The sequence below is a fragment of the Pinus tabuliformis genome, chromosome 7, assembly GCF_031772625.1.
Source record: "Pinus tabuliformis cultivar Carrire ecotype Pingquan chromosome 7, CPIR1, whole genome shotgun sequence".
Taxonomy (NCBI): domain Eukaryota; kingdom Viridiplantae; phylum Streptophyta; class Pinopsida; order Pinales; family Pinaceae; genus Pinus; species Pinus tabuliformis.
Window position 1 is genome coordinate 158577330 of NC_142293.1, and position 26260 is coordinate 158603589.

General features: G+C 42.1%; 1 protein-coding gene across 1 annotated transcript; it reads right to left on the reverse strand.

Annotated features, from left to right (window-relative positions):
• Positions 1 to 9358: 9358 nt before the first annotated feature.
• On the reverse strand, positions 9359 to 9916 carry LOC149246336 (uncharacterized). Its single transcript, XM_089440664.1, has one exon. The coding sequence runs from the start codon at positions 9914 to 9916 to the stop codon at positions 9359 to 9361; it is 558 nt and encodes a 185-aa protein (XP_089296790.1).
• Between the last annotated feature and the right edge of the window lie 16344 nt (positions 9917 to 26260).

The following is a 26260-nucleotide window of genomic DNA, read 5'->3' on the forward strand; positions in this document are numbered from 1 at the left end:
TGAAAAGCCAAGACATCAGTGAGTTGTGGCACATGCGGTTGGGACATTTTCATCATGGGGCTTTGAAGATAATGCAACAGATATCTACAGGACTTCCCAAAGGTAAACTTAAGCAAGTTGACACATGTAAAGGTTGTACCTTGGGAAAGTACACCAAGTCTTCCTTTCATGATCAAGATAGTCGAGCAGAGGCTATCTTAAAGCGAGTTCATACTGATGTGTGTGGACCATTATCGATGGCATCCACAGCAAAGCAAAGGTATTATTTTATTTTCATTGATGACTATTCTCGTAAATGTTGGATTTATTTCATGCAGAAGAAGGACCAAACTTTCACAAAGTTTTGTGAGTTCAAATATTTGGTCGAGAAAGAGTCAGGGAAGAAGATCAAGGCCTTGAGAAGTGACAACAGTGGAGAATATGTCTCTCAAGAGTTTAAGGACTTATGTGCAGTGGAAGGAATTAAACAAGAGTTGATGGCACCTCATAACCCACAGCAGAATGGGGTGGCCAAAAGGAAGAACATAATTATTGTAGGGGTAACACGGGCAATGTTGCATGACCAAGGCCTACCACTTCACTTGTTGGCTGAGGCATGCAACACAACAATATATTTGCATAATAGAAGCCCGCACCACATATTTCGGAAGAAGACACCAGAGGAAGCTTTCTCCAGTAAGAGACCAGATGTGGGTCACTTTAGGATCTTTGGCTCATCGTTATATTGCCATGCGACAAAGGATGCATAGAAGAAGCTTGAGCCGGTAGCAGAGTTCGGGTATTTGTGGGGTACACTGATACACCTCACAATTCTCCGGTGTACTTTCCTACCAGTTGGAGGACAGTGGTTCAAGAGATCTCAAGTTTGATGAGCATAAGGCCATGCGAGCTTCCCATGAGAGGGAGCTCCAACTACAGGCTATGGAGAAACTGTTGGTTCCTAAGGAGGAGGAGCCTCAAACTGATGCGGAGAAGCCGCATGCAGAGATTACAAGAGTGGAGACATCCACCTAAGCAAAGTATTCCAGAGATGGATGAAAGCACACAAGAGAAGCTGATAGATTGTTGGAGGGGGAGACAGAGAATGTGGGAGCACCATCTTCTCAATGCAAACAGAGGAGGTCACCTGAGAGGTATACTGGATACATGGCCCTTACTGGGGAATGTGTTGAGACTGAACCATATTCCTTTGAGGAAGCAGTGCAGCAGCCAATTTGGGTTGATGCTATGTTGGAGGAGTATGACTCCATAGTTCGTAACAGTGTTTGGGATGTGGCTCCGAGACTGGAGAACAAGTCAGTTGTGAGTTCTCATTGGCTTTACAAGGTAAAGCAAGCTGCTGATGGTAGTGCGGAGAAGTATAAGGAAAGATTTGTTGCCCGTGGCTTTTAATAGGTCGAGGGGATTAACTATGATGAGACTTTTGCTCCTGTCACAAGGTACTCATCTATCAGATCTATGTTGGAACTATCAACACAGATGGGTTGGAAGATCCATCAAATGGATGTGAAGACTGCATTCCTCAATGGTGAGATTGAGGAAGAGGTGTACATAGAGCAGCCGGAAGGTTTTGAGAACTTCGATCGTGAGTTGCATGTGTGTCAACTCAAGAAAGCGTTGTACAGTTGAAGCAAGCAGCTCGTGCTTGGTACACTAGGATAGACAACTACTTCACCAGGTTGGGCTTTACAAAAAGTGAAGCGGATGAAAACCTGTACCACATTGTGGTGAAAGGTAAGTTGTTGATCATCGTTCTTTATGTTGATTATCTCATATTGACTGGTGATGATCAGTTGATCATGTCTTTCAAGGAGGACCTTGCAAGAGAATTTGAGATGAAAGACATGGGTTTCATGCATTACTTCCTTGGCATGGAAGTGTGGTAGAATAATGGGGAGTTGTTTGTGTCTCAGGGAAAGTATGCCACCGAGATACTCAAGAGATTCCATTTGGAGAAGTGCAAGCACATGCAGACTCCTCTAGCTGGTAACTGCAGGAAGGAGGATGCTACTTCAGGAGAAGTAGTAGAGGCTACTGTGTACAGGTAGCTTGTGAGTTCACTGATGTACTTAGTGAACACATGACCATATTTGTGCTATGCAGTGAACCAACTAAGTCAAGCGATGGTTCAACACACCAAGATGTTTTGGAAGGTGGCAAAGCATGTATTGAGATACCTCAGAGGCACATCTTAGTATGGATTATGGTACAAACAGACAGAGGGAGTGAAGCTACAGGGCTTCACTGATGCAGATTGGGTAAGGAGTCCATCAGATCGGAAGAGTACATCAGGAGGGATTTTCAACCTTGGGTTAGCAACAGTTTCTTGGTACAACAGGAAACAGAGGTTGGTTGCACTCAACTCGGCAGAGGCAGAATACATGGCTATGTTGAGAATGCAACAAGATGATGGAGCTTAGTGGAAAGAATTCACCTTCACTAAGTGGGCCCGTAGGCTATTTTTGGCGCAAAGTCTATTTTTAGACTATGTCTATTTTTAGACATATGGATCATGGTCTATGAGTTGCAGGATGTTATTTGTGGATGATTGGTCATGTTGGTAAAAATATATGGACTTCTATTTTTAGACATATGGGCGGTTTCTATTTTTAGACTGCCAAGCTAAAAATAGAACAGTCAAATATTATTGTCTCATAATAATATTTGTACTATAAACATTATCTTATCCTCTTGGAGCACTTCAGTTTGAGCTACAGATGTGGCACATGCAGTTGTCAGAAGGAAATATGCTTTTCTTGTGGGTCAGTTGAGCTATTGCATGCAGGACTTCAATTAGAACTCATGTGGTTGAGCTTCGGTGGAATTGATTGTGGAGTTGATGGAGTTGTGTTCAGTTTGACTTGGTTAAACTAGTTGTATTTTAGTCTAACTAAAGACTACACTAGTGATGAGTTTTGTGAATTAATTATTAATTAATTCACTAATTATTAACTCATAAAGCAACTAAAGAATACATCAGTTAACTCAGTGCATATACAGTTCAGTGGAGACAGGTGTTAGAGGTTGAGATTGCTATCAGTTGTGACTACAATGTGGCTATAGTTGTGCATGAGATTTTCACATGCATGGATGGAGATTTCCTGTGAGGCTTGCGTAGTATAACCAAAGGAATTGGATTTCACAGAGTGATTGATTTCTTTTGCAGATTGCGCAGTAGAGGCAAGCAAATAGTGGAGGAGATTTGAGGCTTTAGATCTGAGCTAGTTTGTGTGTAACAGTTGGAGATAGTACTGAGTACTTGTGAGGAGTATTGTACTATGTATTGTTACATGTTCTCAATCAATATAATATACAGATAGTGTGGGGTTTTCAGCTGTATGCTTTCCCTGGGTTACATATTGTGTTAATGTGTGCATGCGATTGATGTTTCATTGATTTTAATGCTGCTAAATTGATGATCAACATAGAAGAGGTTATGTATTATGCATGTATTCCACAATAGTGTATAATCAGGATAATCTCTGTGAATAAGTGTTTTATTATTCAAAATTTCTACATGGTATCAGAGTTGTTGATCATTAGATCTATTATTCAGAAGGTGTTTAGATTTTATTTCTTCAGGCAGAGTCTGTAATCGGGCTAGGTAGCCTCTGGAAATAGGCTAACCTCTTTTCATCATGAACTAGGCAGATAATAAGAAATGATGACAGCATCTAAGGGATTTATATGCAACACAAAACTACTAATAATTGCCATTTTCTTATGCAGGAAGAGGAAAAAATGAAAGATTGCTGTCCCAAAGGAAAAGACAGGACAAAGTTAACTACTATCCCTGTAGCAGGAAACTACATGCAAACAAGATGATCCAAATTGGAGTGTATTACCCAGGAAAGGGAAAAGGAGATATCAAATCAACGCAAGAGAACAAACAGATAACTGGAAATTAATAGTCTGGCGAATCCCCCAGGATCATTTGATCCCGAGGGATCGCTATCTTAACTATTTTTGCATCATTGATATCTCTGCTCGGTTGTTATAAGAAGGGGCGGCACTGCTAGCCTAGGGGGATGACCTGTTGTTGTTTTTATGTAATTCTCCTTTGCATTTGAAACTTTGATCATCGAATCTCATTGAGAAGTGATCCACTGTAACTCTGCTTTGATGTTTTAATATAAATCTGGTTTTCGTTTCATCTCTGATTCTGGAGTAATCTCAAGTGGTGTGTCCCTGGAGGCTAAGGGCCCGGCCTGGTTGAACAATTTCTCCTATACCATTATCTCTAATTCGTGTGTGGTTTTCATTATCAGCTTTGTTTTTTTTTTTCTCGTTAATACTATGCTATGCTATTATTTACATTAAAACAGAAAAATGGTTACAACCATGAAGTCATGTGCCAGAGGCCGTGGATGGCACTCTGGACTTACAGTGCTCAAAAAACCACCCATACAGGGTCCATACCACTCGATTGATTACCCACGCAGGGGCCTTGACCTGAAAACTTATCACCCACACAGGGGCAGCATCCTTGAGACCAAACACCCACACAGGGGCGCTACCACAGAAATTGAAAGCCCACGCAGGGGCGCTACCACAGACATTGAATGCCCACGCAGGGGCTTTAGACCTTAGAGCAACAGTGAGGGCAGAAGTAGTCATTCCGTTCAGGGGCGTGGAAAAGAAAAAGAAAATCTTCATCAAACTCCCTCGCAGGGGCGTGGAGACACACTGAGCAGTAGAATTCACATACAAAACAGAGACATTCAAAACATACCAGCTGCCGTAGACAAAATCAGAGCATCGAAGACAAGGAAGAGAGTGAGCGAGCGGTCGACTAATCGTCCGGCTCCTCGTCCGGCTCCTCCTCATATATCCAGCACAATCCTTCCGGGGGGGGCGGGGCCCAATCGGCCTTGGCTTTCTTTGACGAAGGCGCTGGCTGAGTCGCTGGAGGGTCGATGTCTGGCCTCGGGCAGTCCTCCGGCAATCCTTCAGCTGCTCTGGAGCTTTCGGCCTGATGAGGCTGTGGGCGGGGCTGCTCCCCGACCTCCTCCACCGGTTCTTCCAGAAAAAGAACAGAGACATGGGCATTAATGCGCGAATTGGCCTGGGAGCTGTTAAAGGAGAAAACCGCGGTTCCAAACGCAGGGAGAGGATTGGAACCCGCTTCAGAATTGCCAGCATCCATGAATTGGCGCGATTGCAAGGGATTAGCTTCTTCAACTCGGTGACATAAACAGCGGCAACAGCGAGAAGAGACATTATCAATAGATGGGCGCGAAGTTCCGCCTCTACCTGAGCCTCGACGACTGATGAGGCGTTTCCTGAGCTTGACCATGGTGGTCTTGGATACCAGATAGCGAAACGGAGCAGGGTGAGCAGACACACACCCGTCGCCCACGCTAGCAAGCTTGCTCCCAAATCCAAGTGCAACAGGGGCGCCTTGAGCCAGACCTCCGGAAACTGACAACCATAATCCCAATTCCCCCCACTGTAAATGATCCATAGCAAAATATTCCTTATCTGCATTGTATTTATGCTTCTCTGCAACGTCTCGGCCCTCGCCCTCCATAACTGCACACAGCAACCAAGGCTATGATCCGGACCAGGCATTAAATTGTCGTCCTTTCCCTCCTCAGCACCCACGCTTGCAGTCCCCGACGGCTGCTCGCAGTGAATGCTCAACTTAAACCTGGTACCGCCCATGGTGACCAGGTGGCGGTCCCATTTCCTCGCCCGTGGCACCCGCATCCGGGGAAGCAGCCTCACTTTGGATTAGCCTGTCTAATTCCTGAGCCTTTGAAATGTCTGATATGATGGCCATGGTGCCTGTGAGAAGATACTGATCGTTATCTGCACCTATGTTAGCTAGAAAGTCCGCAACCTTGTTTCCTTCTCTTTTTGTATGAGTGAAGGTGATAGCTCTGTTGCTGCGGAGAGCTTGTTCAATGGCTTCTAGTCTGGCTGCAAGTCTCCAGCTGTTTGTGATTTTTCCTGCTTGAGAGCCATTCTGAAGTCTCCTGGCCATGTTTATAAGTATCTGGGAATCTCCTTCCACGATCAGGGGCTGCAGATTTAGGTTCCTAGCGAGGAGAATTCCTTGCCATAAACCTTCGATCTCCGCCGAGTTGTTGGTATCCCATCCCAAAGAACCGAAGTATAACTGTGAGGGTGTGCCTGCTTGATTCCTAATGATGCCTCCAAAGCCTGCCTTTCCCGGGTTACCTTTGGAGGCCCCATCAAAGTTGAGCTTGTAAGAGTTCTCGGGGGGGGCCTTCCAAGTGCCTTCAATGGTGCTGCTGCTTGTAGAAGTACTGCTTTTATGGGAGATCTGTGGTAGAGATAAATTCCAATTACTTAGAATTCCTTTCTCGTTGTCTTGAGATGGGAGATCTACCTGTGTCCAGGAGTGGAGAGCCAGCGTTTCATTGAGATTCCCACATATTCTGGTCCATATGTCATCGACACTAGAGCTCTTATTTTTGAATATCCTCTTATTCCGTTCATTCCATATGCCCCATAGTATGAGACCTGGTAGTAGTTTCCATAAGCAGTTGAGGAGCTCGCTCTTGTATGGATGTTGCGGCCAATGTCTTAGGGTGTCAGTTATATCATTCATTATTCTGCACCTTATTTGACATCTGAAACTAGCCTTTTCCCACAAATGATTGGCTAGGGGGCAGGAGTCCAACAGGTGAGGGATTCTTTTGTGACTTACCAACCGTAGGAAATAAGAGATTTTGGGCCATGAGTTGGGATCCCATACTGTGCGCCAGATTGGGTCCGAAGGGTTATTATGGTTGCATATAATCTTGTAGGCCTCTGAAGTTGAAAAGTTACCTTTTGGGCGGTAACCCCATCTTAGGATATCATTGCCTTCATCATGTCTGATTCTCCTTTTTCCCATCTCCCTCTCCAATTCCCCTGTATCCTGTAGATTTGTGAGGTTGGTTAACTGATTTCCCTGTATCCATTTCCTGAATCCATGCTCCGTCTCCTGCATCCAGTAGTGATTGATTTTTCCTTGCTGCTACTCCTGCCTTATTTGGTCCAACGGTGCATGAGTTATGTGGGTCAGCTTTGGCATTTGGTTCCATGCATCTGTCCAAAATCTCGTCGTTTTGCCATTCCTGACCTCCCAGAAGCTGTGTTGTTGTATTAATTGGAAATGTTGTTTTGCCGCATTCCAGATTAGTGATCCTTTTTCCCTGGGGGTGAACCGAATGAGCTCCTCCTGGGGACGGTTGTTGGCATATTTGGCTGTCCAGATTCTTGCCCAGGGCTTTTCATGATTAGAGATCCAGTTCCACCATGTTTTGGCACTCATAATAGAATTACTATGCTTCGGATCTCTTAACCCTATGCCTCCTTTTTCTTTTGGTCGACATACCGCAGACCATTTAACTAGCGCCCATTTCCTATTTGTAGCCGATCCGCCCCATAGAAAACTGCGCTGGAGCTTCCTGATTCTTTTTAAGACCCATTTTGGAGCTGCAAGGACTGAGAAAAGGTATAATGGCATTGCCTGGAGAACTGACTTAATGAGCACAACCCGGCTGGCCAGGTTGAGAGATCTGTGCGTCCAAAGGTTGAGACGAGATTCAAGCTTCTCAATGAGAGAACGCCATGAGGAGTGCTTGATAGCAGAGGCTGTGAGAGGGGCACCAAGGTATTTGGAGGGGAGAGATGCTGAGGGGAAGCCAAGAATTCGGGTGACGGCTGACTTAACCTGGGGGGGCGTGTGAAAGAAAAAAATCTGCGATTTGGTACAGTTTACATCAGTGCCAGATGCTTCAGCAAAGTCATTGAGCAAGGATTTGAGGCAAGAGGCTTCCTGGGCTGAAGGATATCCAAACAGCATAGTGTCATCAACAAACTACTGATGAGAGGTGGCAGGGGAGTTGTGAACAGAAAGACCTTTGAGAAGGTGGGATTGGAGAGCTTGCTTGATGTGACGGCCAAGCCCTTCTGCCATGAGAACAAATAGGAAAGGGGATAGGGCATCCCCTTGCCTAATTCCTCTTGATGGTTTGAAGGGCCGAGAAGGGATTCCATTAACAAGGATGGAGAATTGAGTTGAACTTATTAAGCTCATTATCCAGCGGATCCACATAGTATTGAAACCAAAAGCTTTTAGCATTTGCTGAATAAAGTTCCAGCTGAGTTTATCAAAAGCCTTTGAAAGATCAAGCTTGAGAATCATACCTGCTTGCTTTGATTGTTTGAGGGAGTGAATGATCTCGTGCGTAAGGAGAATGCCGTCCAGGATTTATCTGCCCTCCACGTAACCTGACTGTTCCTGGGATATGAGCAGCGGCAATAGGGGCTTCAACCGATTAGCCACAACTTTAGAGATGACCTTGTAAATTACATTGCAAAGTGCAATCAACCTGAATTTGTCGGGCTTGATTGAGTCCTCCTCTTTGGGTATGAGGGTGATGAAAGTGGTGTTGAGAGAAGGTAGCACCCAGTGGAGTGCTCTCGACTCTTCAACAATTTGCCATACTTCCTGTTTTATCATCTCCCAAAAGGTATGAAAGAATGTAGTGGTGAATCTGTCTGGTCCGGGGGCCTTTCCATCCTTGAGCTGGGCCATTGCCTCATCCACCTCCTGAAGCTGAATCGGGCGGAGGAGAAGCTCATTGTGCTCCTCTGTAATGATTCTAGGCACATTGTTAGTGATTTTTTCAATTGCTTGTCTTCTATCTCCTTCCGGCTCTTGAAGGATCTGGTTGAAGTGATTGCGAAATTCTTCCTCGATTTCCTCATGTGTTTCCACTCTCTCTCCTCCTGGCTTCTGGATGAACGGAATGCTGTTGTGCATTCTTCTTTGTATGGTGGTTCTGTGGAAGAATTTGGTGTTGCGTTCTCCTTCCTTCAACCATCTTATTCTGGACTTTTGTTTCCAGTAAATTTCCTCCTGCTTCTGCCTTTCCTCAATCTGCCTGTGGATGCGCCTTTCCTGTTCCAGTGTCCCTTCTGTGTGTCCTTCTGTGATAATTTTTTGATGGAGATCCGCTAGTTCCAGATTGAGATCTTGCTGTGCTTTGAATATATCTCCAAAGGTTTCTCTGTTCCATCGCTTTAGCTGGAATTTTAGGAATCAGAGCTTCTGTTGGAATTTGTACATCTTAGATCCTTCTGGAGGGGTGAAGGAGGTCCAAGTGGCTGTAACAAAGTCTTTGAACTCAGGGTGCGAGAGCCAGAAACCTTCGAAACGGAAGGGTCTCCGAGTCTGGTTTCCAGGTCGTTGCCATTGGAGAGCTATCGGCCAGTGGTCCGAACCAGTATGCGGGAGAATGGCAGCTGTGATGTCTCCTCCAAGATGAATTGCATTATCTGAGATCAGGAAGCGATCGAGCTTGGAAGCGATTTGGTATTTACCGGCTCTGCGATTACTTCACGTGAAAGTACCATTGCAGAAAGGCATGTCTATAAGGGAGGCGTTTTGGATGAAGTCCTTGAAATGGATGTTTTCTTGCTCCAATCTGTTTCTCCCCCCAGTCTTTTCTTCTAGCTTAGTGATCATGTTAAAATCCCCTCCAATGATCCAGAGCGGGTGCCTTCTGTTGTTATTCAGTGCCTCAATGGTGTCTAGGAGTGCTATTTTGCTTCCTGTATCCTGCGGGAAGTATACATTCCAGAGATTACCATGTACATTCGTGCCCAAAATGTGGAAGGCTTCCTGTATGAGGTGATGAGAGGCATGGAACTCTGAGAGATCTATTGCTTGGGTGTTCCATGCTATAGCCAATCCTCCTGACGCTCCTGATGCATCAACTGCTACTGAGCGGCATCCTGGCCAAGCTTTTGTTAGGATGCTGCCTAATGTGGTGCCGTTACATTTGGTTTCCTGGAATAAGCAAATTTGCGGCTTTTCCGCTTTAATCATGTTCTTTAACATTCTGAGTTTACCTGGGCTGTTGAGCCCTCTTAAGTTCCATGAGACCAGCTTCATGGTTTAACCATTTGGAGAGGGTTTGTAGTACTTTGTCAATTTCGCATACCTGCCTGAGTCTACCAGGAGCTTCCCGACCTCGATCGTTCTTTGTAGATCTGTTTTTCGTCCCCTCTTTTTTGACTCCTTTGGAGGTTGGCTTCCATCCCACTGGCTTCCTGGTTGAATCCCAAGTTGCTGCTGCTGGTATGCTCTTGAGATAACCACTTCCAACTTGCTAAGTTGGGCTTCTGAGATGCTGTCATACGCCTTCGCCTTGCATGCTAGTTCCAGTTCTAGAATATCAAGGCCATGCAGGTCTATGCTTTCCGGTTCCTCTTCCATCGGTTGCACCTGAGTGCCTTCGTCCTCAATCAGTATTTCGTTAGGAGGAGAATCTGACTTTCCATCAATATCCTTTTCCTTGTCGTTCTTTGCCTGATCCTTCTTGACCCCAGAGGGGTGATTATGGAAGCGGGGGGGGGAATGGGGATTTGGGGAGGAGGAAGAAGGAGGAGCGTGGGTGGAAGAGGAGGGATGGGAAGGGTTAGCTTCAGAGATCGGGGGGGAATCCTCGGAGGATTGAGCCAGGATTTCGAAACTATTCTTAGATGTTGGGCCATTAGAACTGTTTTGCAGGGGCTTTTGCCCATTTGAGGGTTTCCTGTGCGCGCGTCTTCGGCTGGGGGCTTTTGTAAAGCCATCTTGGGCATCTGAGGCAGAAGGGTCAGGTGAGGTAACTTTGGCATTCAAGGGACAGTCACGGAAGAGATGACCTAGAGCATGGCATCTTCTGCACCGGAAGGGAACATGCTCGTAGTCCAAGGGTTGGATCCACTCTTCGTCCCTGTGAGAGAGATATACCGATTCTGGAAGTGCTTCATTCAGCTGCATAAAAACGCAGATGCGAGCATAGGAGATGAATCTGCGCATTTTTGTTTCTTCTTCAGTTCTGATATATTCCCCTAGTCCATTTCCGATTTTCCTGAGAACGTCCTCGTCCCAATATTCGTCTGGAAGTCCATACATTCTGATCCAGACTGGTGCCCAGGTGAGGTCTTCCTTGTCCGGGTTGAATCTTGGTATCCAATCTCTCATATACAGGCCTGCTGCGTTGAAAAAATGAGGCCCTGTTCCCAGTACCCTGAGTTTGTCTTCAATACAGTAAAAGATAGCTGTAAAGAAGCCCTTTGGCCCTAACTGCAGAGTGACATCTCCTTTTGGCTTCCATTTTGCTGCAATCCATCCATATAGGGCTCTTTCCGTCGGCCAGAACCCTATAAATTTCCCAATAATGGCGTGGTCTCTCATGAACTCGATTCGAGCATCTATTTTGTGCCCAGGTAACTCGATTCTTGGCCTTTCTGTGGCTACTGGCTTACAGGTCGTAGAGGAGACCTTTGGTGCTTCCTCCAGGTTTTTTCCCCTTTCCTAATTGCCGCTGTCATGGTCTTGTTGTCCTTCTGTTTTCTTTTGATCTTGCTGTTGTTTTTTTCCCTTGTTCAGGATCTCTCTATCAATCGATCCAAAACGGAGTGCTTGTTCCGGGTCGTTCTGCTTTAGGGAGGGCCCTGACGCCCCCCCCTGAGGATATTCCATTGCGCCTGTCTAATGGCGTGCTGTTCTACTACCCGCCAGAGGAAGCAGATAGTATGAGTGCAGTACTAGAGCAGCGCTGTCTGCGCCGTCACAGTTCCCTGCAAAACCCTAGTCGCTCAGTCCGCTCAGTCCGCTCCCAGAATTATTACTTCTATTGTAGGTTAAATTAGTTAAATCTCATTATCAGCTTTGTTTGAATGCTATTGCTGTTCAATTACAGAGCAACCGTGCTGTACCATTCATAAGTTGGTATTACTGTATTCATCTATGGTTTATAATTAATCGCGATTGTTGTTCAATTGATGTTGTTGTTCCATTCTGAATTACAATCGTTATTCTTTATCACTGAGATTGATACATGTTGTATCGAAGTCAGATTATTGTTTCTCTTAATATTAAGCGTACTGCGTGTGTTATTTATTTTGGTTCATTGTACATTTACATTTAACTCTAGTTGTTGTTCTATATTTCAATGTCGAGTAGTTGCCGTTCTATTTATGTTTGTTGTCTGATTTATCCTCAGAGTAGAGATTTCTATCTGATTTCTGTAGGATACAATTGCTGCATTTATTTCCTTACACTGAGGTTGTTCAATCTTATTTATAAGAACTAGTTGTTGTTCCATTTCCTAGTTGTTGTTCCATTTCCTGTTATTTGTATTATCATTGCTTTGGTGTGTGGAACAATCTAAGATTGTAGTGAACATTGACATTTGTTGTCTAGTTCCCAGGTTGATGATGTTTTCCTTGGTTATCTTTAATTACATCAGGTTACAGAGGGATGAGTTATTGTTACTGTACCCTTGACTGATAAATTGATATAGTTTTCTGGGTGCATGATTTGAGTCTTAAGGTTCTTTTCTGTAAGTAGATCTTATTTCAAGCATTCGTTTACTCTTGTATTTAGAGCACTATAATACTATCATTACTCTGACAAATGACCGCCTCAAACTGAGTACACTCTTTGAGATAACAAATCGCTCTTGGATTGACAAGTTAATGTGAGGTAAATAGAGGTGAAAAAGACCCTTTTTACTGCTCGACATTTTGGCGTCGTTGCGGGGGAAGAGTGTAGCCATTTGTTTCTTTTCCAGAGTGATGTAAGAACCTGCTAGGAGAGAACTGGGTTTTAAAAATGGAAGGTAAGAACCTGCGTGCAGAGCATGTAATAGCCCTGCTCCCCTGCCCGCTTTCCTGTAGATTTGTTGTTGTTCTCTTTGGGTAGAAATTAGCATTTGATTTGTGTGCATGACTAAGTAGAAAAAGCCTGAAAAGAATCCTAAACCTCTACCCAAGCCTGACAAAGCTAAGGGGCCAGTGACCCTTGGCCGATCGACCTTTATAGACGAAATCCTTAAGAAAGCAGAATCTCAGCCTTCAGTAGGGCCTAGAAAAGTTACTTCTAGACAGCCCACTAGTTCCCTTCATGCCACAAGATCACCATTTGTAGCCTTTGCTGAGGTGCACAGTGAAACCAAAGAGCAAGATTTTTAAGAAATTGAAAATTCTAGCCCAAAATCATTGCAAGAAGGGAACCTTAGCAACCTCTGTGAAGGAAGAGGAGAAACCTAGGAAACTGAAGAACCAAGATCTCCTCTTGGGACAATTCAGCCATTAAGTAGCCCAGATAAGGGAAGCGCTGCAAAAATCATTTATAACGAAGTTGAAGAAACTCACGAATCCCCCCAAACGTTAGGCACTCTCATCATCCCAGATAAAGGAAGTGTTGTTGAGACCATTCCCATTAGAGCCATTCCCCCTCGACAACCCAGGAATACCCTCCTAGATATCCCAGAAGGCTATTGGCATATATTTGACCAAACGACCCAAAACCAGCCAAACACCCAAATCTATACACTGCAATACCCCATTGTGGATACTGCAGCTAACGCACCTATGAAAGCAATTCCTCTTCAGCATATCCCTACATTCCATGGCCTTACATCAGAAGATTCAGATGCATTCTTATTTGAATTTTATGTGCTGTGTAGAGGATATGACTATACCATTGATCCCCAGAAACTGAAATTATTTCCCTCTACATTAAAAGGGGCTGCTTTAAGATGGTTTATGGGATTGGGTGGTGGTGTTATAAATAGCTGGGATCAAATGAAAGAGTCTTTTCTAAAAAAATATCAGGGTTACTGTAGGTCTAGAGAGTTAAAAGATGAAATATTTCAGATGGTAGCTAGACTGAATGAAACATTAGAAGAGTATGTTGAAAGTTTTCAGTATAATCTTCAAAGATCTCCTTATGCATCATTACCCTTACTTGATAATGTATTAAAGACAACATTAACTAGGGGAATGAAGGAACAATGGATTGAAACACTAAATATTATGGGAAAAGGAGATATTTATTAGGAAAATTTTGCTGGCATTATTAATCTATGTATCAGGAGCTTTAGAGACAGCACGAGGCTGAAACCAACAAAATATGATCGATTTGCAAGAGATAACAGAATTTCAGCAGAAGGAGTAACTCGTGCAGAAATTGGAAATTTATTAGAAAATTTTAAAACTAACATATTAGGGACACTGACAACACAACTTAATATTATGTAGGCTAAATAAAGGCAAACAGAGGCAGAACAAAATTTGGCAATCTTCTGTCCCAGATGCAGAAAGAAACACAGTCACAAGGAGTGTCCATTAGATGCAGTCCAAGTTTGCGCCATTTGTACGAAAGACCACTCTATAGAGAGTTGTCCCTCACTTCCTGGATTGAAAGTAGTATACAAGGAAGCAGAAGAAGAGCCAGAGCTGGTGTATCTACTCAATCAGCGCCGTCAATGGCAGCCACGACAATCAGGTATGATCTCAAACCCAGCTTCTTCTTTTCAACCTCCACAATATCATGCTCAACAATATAATACAATGTGGAAAAATCAACCTCCCTTCCCGAATTGGTTACAGCAACCATTTCCTTCATCATCTCCATGGCCGAATCAAGCAAGCCAACCTAGTTGGCCAAATTTTCCCTACACTCCACCATATTGGCAAAACAACATATATCTAGCACAATGGTCCCCTCCTACTTCATAGAGTCAAGCCTGGTAGAAAAACTGGCAAAGACTGATGAATCAAACAGTAGGAACCATTCCGCTCCCTCAACCTAAACTGCCAACATTACAACAAAATCCTAGTCTAACTTAAGACCACAACTCCCAGCCCAACCCAACCACAATCCAAATAACAAACCGGTCCAATCTATTCAAATAATTGAAACATCAGAAATAGGAACCGATCTAAGGGAGGGTAATGACCTTCAATTAAGATCTGGGTGCATCATTGAAACAAAGGGAGATAAAACCACTCAAGTTGAAAATCAGTTACCTATAGAACAACCACCAGAAGAAGAGGATGTGACCAGACAACAAATTCATGATAAAGCAACCACATCTTCCCCCCATTCCCAAAATGATTAGTTATATCTCAACCTATACAATATCCCAATTCTGACATTCTGGGAGAACTAAAAAATATGTACATAAAAATCCCACTCCTCCAAGCCATTCAAGACATCCTAATATATGCAAAGACTATCAAAGAGCTATGTATAAAGAAACCAAGGAGGAAAATAACAAATAACCCAAAAGTCCAAGTAGTTGGCACTCTATTCGACCTATTAGCAGGAAAAGAAACACCCATTAAATATGAAGACCCAGGAAATCCAATAGTAACTGTACAAATCAATGGACAAACCTTCTCAAATGCCTTAATTGATCTAGGAGCTGTAATCAATATCTTAACAACTACCACTTGCCAAAAACTGGGCATTACATCAGTAAAACCGGCCTCCACTTTATTAGAACTAGCTAACCGATCTGTGGTTAGGCCAGAAGGCACACTACATGATGTCATGGTATCCGTTGACTCCTGGGAGTATCCTACCGATTTTCTGATAATAAACCCCAAAAACCGACTTGATGGACATCCATTGATTTTAGGTAGACCTTGGCTTGCAACTTCTGATGCTTATATTGGCTGCCAACAAGGCAATATGACCATAACTAAGGGGGCTAATATCAAGAATCTAGCTTTATACCCTCCAGGACAGCCAAGCGTCACAATAATAAAAACTAACAAACATTTGTATCATACCTCACCGAAAATATTAGATCTCCATTAACCATAGAAGAGGCCCTTGATTTCAAAGACCAAACAGAAGATGATGCCATTAACAATTTTATTAGTCAAGTTGAATCCAGATCCCACATACAATGTCACATGATAGAAGCAACATTTGATAATGAATTAGAAGAAGATCCTCTTAAAGATACACACGATCAAACAATACCTACTACCTCTGTCTCAAATAGCAAAATTGTAGAAATTGAGCCAGGAAAGACTTTAAACATTAATGCCAACCTGACTTCCGAACAAGAAGAGAAGCTCATCCAACTACTAAGGAAATATAAAGAAGCATTTGCATGGGACTATCCTGACATGAAAGGAATAGATCCCCAGTTATGTACGCACCACATTTACATAGAAAAAGATGCGAGACCTATTCGCCAACCACAAAGGAGACTTAATCCTCATCTAAAAGACATTGTAAAGGCTGAACTTCAAAAACTTTTAGATGTGAACTTCATCTACCCTATCTCCAATAGTAAATGGGTCTCTCTGCTTGTTGTGGTACCAAAGAAGAATGGAAAGTGGAGGATTTGTGTAGATTATAGAGAGCTAAATAAAGCAACACAAAAAGACCACTTTCCCCTTCCATTCATTGACCAAGTATTAGACACTTTGGCAGGAAAGAAATTATTTTCTTTCTTAGATGGCTTCAGTGGATACAATCAGATTTAGATTGCCCCTGAAGACCAAGACAAAACTACTTTTACTTGTCCTTGGGGAACATTTGCCTACAAAGTTCTACCTTTTGGCTTATGCAATGCCCCTGCCACATTTCAAAGGGCTATCCTCAGCATTTTTTTAGATTTAATAAATGAAGGGCTCGAAGTATACATGGATGATTTTACACCATACGGGGATGATTTCGACCCAGCATTGGACACACTAGAAAACATGTTGCAGCGTTGCATTGCCACCAAGCTCTGTTTGAGCCATGAAAAATGCTATATGATGATGATAGAAGGACTTATTCTAGGCCATTATATTTTAGAAGCTGGAATACAGGTAGACCCGGCTAAAATTCAAATAATTTTGCTAATTCCCACTCCTACCACTCAAACAGAGGTACGCAGTTTTCTTGGATTTTCTGGTTATTATAGAAGATTTATAGAACATTTTTCTCATATTGCTGCACCTCTATATGCACTGACAAGTAATGTTGACTTTCTTTGGACAGAGAAATGCGACCGTGCTTTCCAGGAACTGAAAAAGCTTGTCTCAATAGCCCCAATCCTTAAAGGTCCAAATTAGGACCTGCCATTTCAAATTTCATCAGATGCTTCAGATACAGCTATTGGAGTAGTTCTTGGGTAGGAAGAAGATAAAAAACCATATGCAATTTATTATATTAACAAGAATTTATCTCCTGTTGAATTAAACTATATTGTGACCGAAAAGGAATTTTTAGCTGTAATACATGCTGTCAATAAGTTTAGGCATTACATTACTGGATATCCTGTTATCTTGTATATAGATCACTCTGCCATAAAATACCTAGCAAATAAACCAATCACAAATGGTAAAATAACTAGATGGTTGATTTTATTGCAGGAATTCGATATCACAATCAAGGACCGACCTGGAAAAGAAAATCCTGTAGCTAACTTTCTCTCACGAATGCCAAAACCAATGGATGCAGCAGTAGTTGAAGATCTATTTCCAGATGATCATTTGTTTACTGTCACTGTTAAAACACCCTAGTATGCTGATGTTGCAAATTACTTAGCAGTAGGCAAATTACCAAAACATCTGACCCCCAATGAACAAAAATATATTATCCAGTGAAGTACTCGATTTTCTTGGATTGAGGGCTACCTGTTCCATACAGGGGAAGATATGCACATCAGGAGATGCATCCACGAAGATGAAATTTTTGACATTTTGAAAGCTTGTCATGATGGACCATGTGGCAGACATTTCGCCAATTGAAGAACTAGACATAAGGTGCTGCAAATAGGGTATTAATGGCCCACGATCTTTAAAGATGCAAAGAAGTTCATTCAAGCATGTGACAATTGCCAAAGAGCAGGACACCCTGGTCAGTCTGATGAAATGCCCTTGAATCCACAGTTAGTTCTTGAACCATTCGAGTGATGGGCCCTCGATTTTGTTGGTCCAATTAACCCATCCTCAAACCAGAAAACATATATTTTGGTAGCAACAGAATATGTCACCAAATGGGTTGAAGCAGAGGCATTACCAAGAGCTACAGAGGATTCCGTCATATAGTTCATGTTCTGTATATTTGTCCGATATGGGCTTCCAAGAGACATAATTACAGATGGTGGACCACAGTTTGTTGGTAACAAGATTGCTGCAACACTAAAAAACTATCATATCCAGCATAAAATTACTACTCCATACCACCCACAGGCAAATGGTCAAGTAGAAAGTAGCAATAAAATAATAGAAGCAATCCTAACAAAAACCATTGCATCACATAGACGCGATTGGGCTGCAAGATTACCAGAAGCCTTGTGGGCTTACAGAACAACATGGAGAAGCACTACTGGCTATTCACCATACCAACTAGTATTTGGAAAGGAACCCATCTTTCCAATAGAATTTGAAATACAAACACTACGAACAACACAAGAAGTTGATCTAGATCTAAACGAGGCACAGAATAATAGATTATAACAGATCAATGAGCTAGATGAAATCAGGCTCTCTTCCCTTCAACACACTGCATTGATCCAATAGCAGCAAGCTAAATGGCATGACGCCCTCATTAAAAAGAAAGTCTTCAACGAAGGAGATTGGGCATTCCTATACGATTCTAGGTTTCAGGATTTTCCCAGAAAGCTTCAAACTCGTTGGTTGGGGCCATACAAAATCCAGAAGGTACATGATAATGGAACCCTTACTCTAATCACCATTGACGAATCTGGACATACCTTCAAGGCAAACGGCCACTGAGTTCAACTATACCGCAAACCACTTACTCGGGAATCCTTCTACCAACAACTCCGCGAAGAATCCAATATCCAAATTTTGGAGGAGGAAGAGAAATCTTCCTCACCTCTGGTTCATTAATTGATTCAACTGTTTTTACATTTTGTACATAATTATTTTGTTTTGTTAGAATAAATTATTTTCTGTACATATTTTTTTATATATATTTGCACTTTGATGTTCCTTTTAGGAAGAAATAGCATTCTCACCACTTTGTTGTTCCTCTTTCAAGGAACCCTGCATTCTGTTGTTCCTTTTTGTAGGCTCAGCAATTCCATCATTTTGCCGTTCCTTTTCCCAAAGGAATACCACGTGCATTTTTTCTGCTGTTCCTTTTTCTGAAGGAACGGAACTGTCATTTTTTGTTGTTCCTTTTCTGAAGGAACAACACTTGTGTGCACTTTTGTTTTTCTACTATTCCTTTTCTGAAGGAATAGCACTTTCATTTTGCTGTTCCTTTTCCAAAGGAACAGCACTTTTGGTTTCTGCTGTTCCTTTTTCCCGAAGGAACAGCACTTGTATTTTCTGTTGTTCCTTTTCCAAAGGAACAACACTTTTGGTTTCTGCTGTTCCTTTTTCCCGAAGGAACAACACTTGCATTTTTTGTTGTTCCTTTTCCAAAGGAACGACACTTGCGTTTTTTGTTGTTCCTTTTTCCCGGAGGAACAACACTTGTATTTTTCACTGTTCCTTTTCCAAAGGAACGGCACTTGCATTTTTTTGTTGTTCCTTTTTCCCAAAGGAATAGCACTTGTATTTTTTGTTTTTCCTTTTCCAAAGGAATGGCACTTGCGTTTTTTTGTTGTTCCTTTTCAGCACTTGTATTTTTCTGCTGTTCCTTTTCCAAAGGAACAACGCTTGCGTTTTTTTGTTGTTCCCCTTTGAAACACCAACATTTTTGTATTCCTTTTACTTATGCTTGTTCTCCTTGCCGTTACAATTCAAAGACACCTGTTGTTCTTGATGTTTCGAGTCTATTGGAGCACAGCTATACACTTATGCAATGCATACAAAACTAGAACACACTAAAATCAATAAATTACATAAAATCGCTATTTTTACAAGAAATTGCTTTGAATTGATAGAAGGGAAGAAGAAAGGACACAATTATTCATCACTTTGTTGTCATTATTCTACTAATACTAATATGATTGGTTATCTTTATCATGATGGTTCTTTTTGAATTCCCATAATCTTCTTTCATCATTATTAAGGAATGAGAACAAAGGGTATGTTTTTCTATTGAGATGTTAAAACTTCTTCCACCATTCCTACTCTTAAGGAGTGCTGAAACACCCCTTGTGTATAAATAGCAAAGTACTTTATAAAAGAGAAAAAAGATAAAAATGATTATATGATATTGGTTGTCAAATGAAGGATAGGGGGTCTCATCAAGAGCCAGCCTACCATGATCATAAGGAAGAAAGTGAAGTGTCATTCCCACTATGGCCACCACACCAGGGATATGATCCAAAAGGCACATCACAAAAAATAAAGAGTCCTTGGAATTGTAGGTCTCATCACGAGCCGGCCTACCCACCTTTCACTTCTTCTTGGTGAATGGCATTATGGTTTAACTGGTTACCAAGCCAGCATAATGACCTCCATTTTGACATTGCACAACACTTCCTAAAGCATACACAAAGGATCATGGTTCCATGGGTGAAACAAACAACTCTATCAAGGTTATGGACACCTGTGGGCAATAGAGCTCTGTTGATGGTATCGAAGTCACATTCCTTATACACCAATAGCAATCATCAACACCCTTCTTGGTCTTATACCTTTGTAATGGGTCAAATGAGATTATGTATATCACTTCCCTGAACCTTTAAACACATGAAAATCTATTACAACCAATCATGACGAAAGAGTTGATAATGACCACATCAGACTTTTTGTGCACGTCAGCTGTCATATCCTCCTAGCCTCGCATCATATCACAACATTCTCTTACTTGTTAAGCGATCCTACTATACACCTCGATTTCGGCAATCTGTTCCTTTTGTAAACATGGCATTTTGGTATACGTTGTTCCTTTATGACTCTGTACCATGGCAGTTCGGCACGCCGCTCTCTCATTTGACAGCTGAGGATGGCCTATCACATTGCAGGGGGGAAGCAGGTGACCTCATAATTTGCTGATATACGTGTCAGACTATTATTTGGGAAACTTTTACTTGGGAATAGCAAGGCTTAATGGTATATCGTTTTTCAATTTGCATGACCTACTGTTCCTAAGTTATTTCTGTATTATGCTCTGCAACAATTAGTAAGTGACTCAGGATTTGAACAAGCTTGCTATTTCGTTATTTTCTTTGTATTTTTAATAGTTTGAATAGCCTGCTATTCCATTTCCATCTCTGCGTTTTTACAGTGTGCTAAAACATGGGAGGAAGATCAATTCGGAGAGAACCACAGGTATTGATAGTTTCTGATGCTGCACGGGAAATCTTAACGAGGGCAGGATGGATAGTCTATCTCAATCGGCTACAAGAATCCAACGAGATTTTAGCAATAGAATTCTTGCAGAACTTGCAAGAATATCACTCCATGGTAAGAGGGAGACACATAGCAGTCACCGATGACATAATTGCATAGGTCTTGGGACTACAAGCCACTAGACCTGTGTGGACTCTAAAGAAGGAGAGACTGTGAAAAATCATAAAAAAAATTCAGGATGAAGGCCAGAACCTGACTATAAGAGGAAAGGGAGTTCTACTAGCAGCATTAGGAGAGCCGTGGGCAAAATTGGTGAAGATCATCCATAGCTACATCACTTGTGAAGGCCAAAAAGACGTGGTAAGACCACGACACCTTAAGCTTTTAGCCGTATTAAAATAGAAATGCTCTGTGAACTTACCTATTTTTTAAATTCCTTACTACATGATGTTGCCCGAAGCATGAAAAAATGACAACACATAGAATCAGTAGTAAGTCACCATGGGTTGATACAACTGATAGTTAGCCACAGTCTTGCTCAGCAACAGAGAAGTTGGGAAGAATTAATTTCCATGATAGACGGGGGACTGACTCTGCCAGCCCCAAAACAAAAACATGCTACCAGTACATCGAATAGACCATTGAAATGGAGGAAATCAGTTAGATTGGCATGGATCAGAGGGAGGCTGGAAAATTCCTGAGGGAATACCAACCAACCAGTGGAGATAGATGATTCAGGGGATGAGCAACCCCCGCAATTAGAAGGAGAGGAGAATGAGAAAGAGATGGAGGGAAATAAGGAAGGAGAAACAGAGGAAGAGACTGAGCAGTCTGGGCAGGTGGAGGAAGAGACAGAGCAACGCGAAGAGAGCCCATTGCAAGAGGATGAATTGGCCCAAATTTTGGCTAATATGGGCGAATATGCCCAACCTCTTAGCCCCCTAGGCCTCCATATTAAAGAAGAACCAAAGGAGCATTCTGCTCAGGACAAAAATACACCCGAAGAGTTGTGCGACGAGGAAGAAGAAGAAGAGAATCATTCCATTCATGATGAAAGTATAACTGGAGAGAATAATGATGAAGATACAGAAGTGGAACAATCTGTTCCCAACCAGACTACACCGGAAGAATTTCATGGAGAAGAAGGGGTGGAGAAAGAAGTCACCCAGGAAATAACAGAACCAGCTAGGGTTTTTACTCCTAAGCAACCCGGTCAGAATAACAAAGGGGCACCCCAAGAAGAAAACCAAGAAATTGGCCAAGATGACAGTCCAAGCTCGAGTAAACAGACAGTTGTTCCTTCTAAGAAAACAGAAGAAATTAAAAGATTACGAAAAAACAGCAAAGACTGCTAACTGTGATAGCACGACTTCGACAAAAAATCAGGGTTTTGAAAATGGGAAAGGGAGCAAAAAGGACCTCGGGGGTAAGACATGCAACCACCCCGACGAGACCCCTCAAGAAAAAGGTTAGGAGGACTCAAGTCCAGACTGCCATTCAAAACCAAAAGGAACAACATTCAGCTGTTACCCACGTTGAAGTGCAAACAGATGATATATCGGCCTGCGACAAGGAAGTTCAGACAGAGGCACAACCCTCTGAAGAAATGTGAACCATAAACACGAGGTGATGCAATAAGAAGATTCAAGTAAATCTTCCACTTACCACTACCATGTGGGACAGTGATCCGAGGACAGTAACCCTACGAGAGGGTTTGATGCAAGCTCAACAAGCAATAGAAAAACTTACAGAACAAACAGTTTCTCAAGAGAAGTATGAAGAATTACAACAATAGCTAAGGAATGTCAATTTATCTGAAAGCCAGGCTTTTGAAGGATGGTGAAAGGAAGAAGAAAGAGTCGCCAAGGTAACTCATAGATTAGATGTAGTTATCAGACAGATGGATACCTTATGCTCTTTGTACACTAACGTCCTAGCATGTAGAGCCCCTGCTAAGAATTATGCCTTGTTTTTAATGGAATGATATTTGCAATTGAAAATTAAGGCTGTCAAAGCAGGAGCCCCTATACAAATTAATACTATTGATGATTTCATAAATTTTTGTAAGCACTATGGAATAAAGGTCCAAAGATTATTGTGTGAATTCTATCTGCATAACCTTGTGCTAGATCAAGAGACAGAGCAGAACCTTGGCCCTTTCGTTGGGGACATCCAACTGCAGGCATTTATTTTGTTTGGAGTTAATCAAATCAAATGGCTTAAAGCCTATAATGCCTTCCAAAGACAAGAAAACGGATTAGACTTATGGGTAAGAGTTGAGCCTAGAGATCCATTACAGTTGTGGAATAAACATAGGAACCTCATGAGGACTCCGGGTGTGATTGAAGCATTAGGACCCATTCATACAACAATCAATCGGCAAGGGATAGAATACTTCTTTACCATCAAGGACCTTGCCATTGCAGCTGCTAAATTTCGATATCAGACCTCTAATCCGAATATCCAACTCAGGGAACCATTTAATTATGAGAAATTTAAGTTAGCCATTGATCGCTTGAGCCTCTATGGTGATCTTATCTTGAGGGCAGGGCCATCTTGGTTAGGATATAGGTTTAGGAGTCCGATTGTTTGGCACCCTGCACCTGGATACCAAGCCTTATATGAGATGCCTGACGGTCAGACAGGCCATCTTTTTGAACACCTAGTTAGGCATCATGGTTGTAGACCACCACATGAGATTCCATCTCCGACCTACTCTCTCACTGCCTTACATGTCAACTACAATGTTTTCATGAGGGCATGAAAAAGGGTAAGCAGGGGGGTATGTGGAGTACTAAAAAAGGTATGTTTTTATCGTTTATTTTGTCATCTTTTCTTTAAAACTCATAACCTCTTTGCATCATGAACTAGGCAGATAATAAGAAATGATGACAAAATCTAAGGGATTTATATGCAACACAAAACTACTAATAATTTCCATTTTCTTATGCAGGAAGAGGAAAAAACGAAAGATTGTCGTCCCAAAGGAAAAGACAGGGCAAAGTTAACTGTTGTCCCTCTAGTAGGAAACCGCATGCAAACAAGACGATCCAAATTGGAGTGTATCAGCTAGGAAAGGGAAAAGGAGATATCAAATCGGCGCAAGAGAACAAACAGTTAACTGGAAATTAATAGTCTGGCGAATCCCTTAGGATCCTTTGATCCTGAGGGATCACTATCTTAACTATTTTTGCATCATTGACATCTCTGCTCGGCTGTTATAAAAAGGGGAAGCACTGGTAGCCCGAGGGGACGACCTGTTGTTGTTTTTATCCAATTCTCCTTTGTATTTGAAACTTTGATCATCGACTCTCATTGAGAAGTGATCCACTGTAACTCTACTTTGATGTTTTAATATAAATCTAGTTGTCGTTTCATCTCTGATTCTGGAGTAATCTCAAGCAGTGTGTCCCTGGAGGCTAAGGGCCCGACCCTGGTGGAACACTTGCTCTTGTACCATTATCTCTAATTCGTGTGTGGTTTTCATTATCAGCTTTGTTCGAATGCTATTACTGTTCAATTACAGAGCAACCGTGGTGTACCATTCATAAGTTGGTATTACTATATTCATCTATGGTTTACACTTAATCACAATTGTTGTTCAATTAATGTTGTTGTTCCATTACGAATTACAATCGTTATTCTTTATAACTGAGATTGATACCTGTTGTATCGAAGTCAGATTATTTTTTGTCTTAATATTAAGTGTACCGTGTGTGTTATTTATTTTGGTTCATTGTACATTTACATTTAACTCTAGTTGTTGTTCTATATTTCATTGCCGAGTAGTTGCCATTCTATTTCTGTTTGTTGTCCGATTTATCCTCAGAGTAGAGATTGCTATCTGATTTATGTAGGATACGATTGCTGCATTTATTTCCTTAGACTGAGGTTTGTTGTTCAATCTTATTTATAAGAACTAGTTGTTGTTCCATTTCCTAGTTGTTGTTCCATTTCCTGTTATTTGTATTATCATTGCTTTGGTGTGTGGAATGATCTAAGACTGTAGTGAACGTTGACATTTGTTGTCTAGCTCCCAGGTTGATGATCTTTTCATTGGTTATCTTCAATTACATCAGTTTACAGAGGGATGAGTTATCGTTACTGTACCCTTGACTGATAAATTGCTATAGTTTTATGGGTGCATGATTTGAGTCTTAAGGTTCTTTTCTGTAAGTAGATCTTATTTCAAGCATCCGTTTACTCTTGTATTTAGAGCACTATACTACTAGCATTACTCTGACAAATGACCGCCTCAATTTGAGTACACTCTTTGAGATAACAAATCGTTCCTATATTGACAAGTTAATGTGAGGTAAATAGAGGTGAAAAAGACCCTTTTTACTGCTCAACACTCCTCACCCGAAATGGGGTACACTTTCCTTCATCGCTACCATCACCCTTCTCTAACTGTTCTTCTTCCTCGATCTGGGGTGAAGGAGATTTACTACTTCGCTCAGAGTCACGTTGTTCCTATTCAACCTGCTGCTTTGCAGAGCACTCCTTTTCCAGTCGGGTCTTCTCCTTGGCCTCCTTACTTCACTTCTCGTCCAAGTTCTAGACTGCCTGCTTTGTTGCCTCCTTCTTCTTCCTCTCCGCGGAACTCCCCACGGCTTTTTTGGTACCTGTAGCCATATCAGACGAAGAGTGACAATATGCTGACCAACAATTGATGACTTCCTAAATGACAACATCTGTGGCAAGATAGGGCAGATCAAACCACTTTTGTTACGGATCCTTTCGTGCCCTAATATACATGCGGTGAAAGTCTACCTTGAGCTCTGCATACTCTGATAACTGATCATACACAGTTGGGGAAAACCATGGCTACTGGTTGATGGCCATGCAAATTCTCACCGACATCAAAACCCAAAAACTATTTGTCTCCATGACCCACATGGATTCCTTCGTGGCCTAAAGGGAGGCAAACTGTGGAGCCTCCAATAATCCTTTCTCCAAAGGAGGAAACTGACTGTCCTCAAGGAGCTCCCAAGCAACTAGCACAATTGAGAGAAGCAACCACGCATAGTGGAAGGTCTTGCTCTCGTCATGAGCCTCATGAAAATTCACAAGGAACACACTGCAGAGGTAGCGTGACCAGTTAAACTGCATGCCCTCCATGCACTGTGCAGCTAACGTGATCACAGTACCAGAACCTCATCCGTGCGACATTTCCTCATGAACTTACTGGCTAATATCTGCATGGAAATTTGTACTGTGGGGTCATTGATGG

Bases quoted from the DNA above. Each gene is read 5' to 3' on its own strand.
- LOC149246336 (XM_089440664.1), bottom strand. From the start codon at position 9,916: ATGAAGCTGGTCTCATGGAACTTAAGAGGGCTCAACAGCCCAGGTAAA.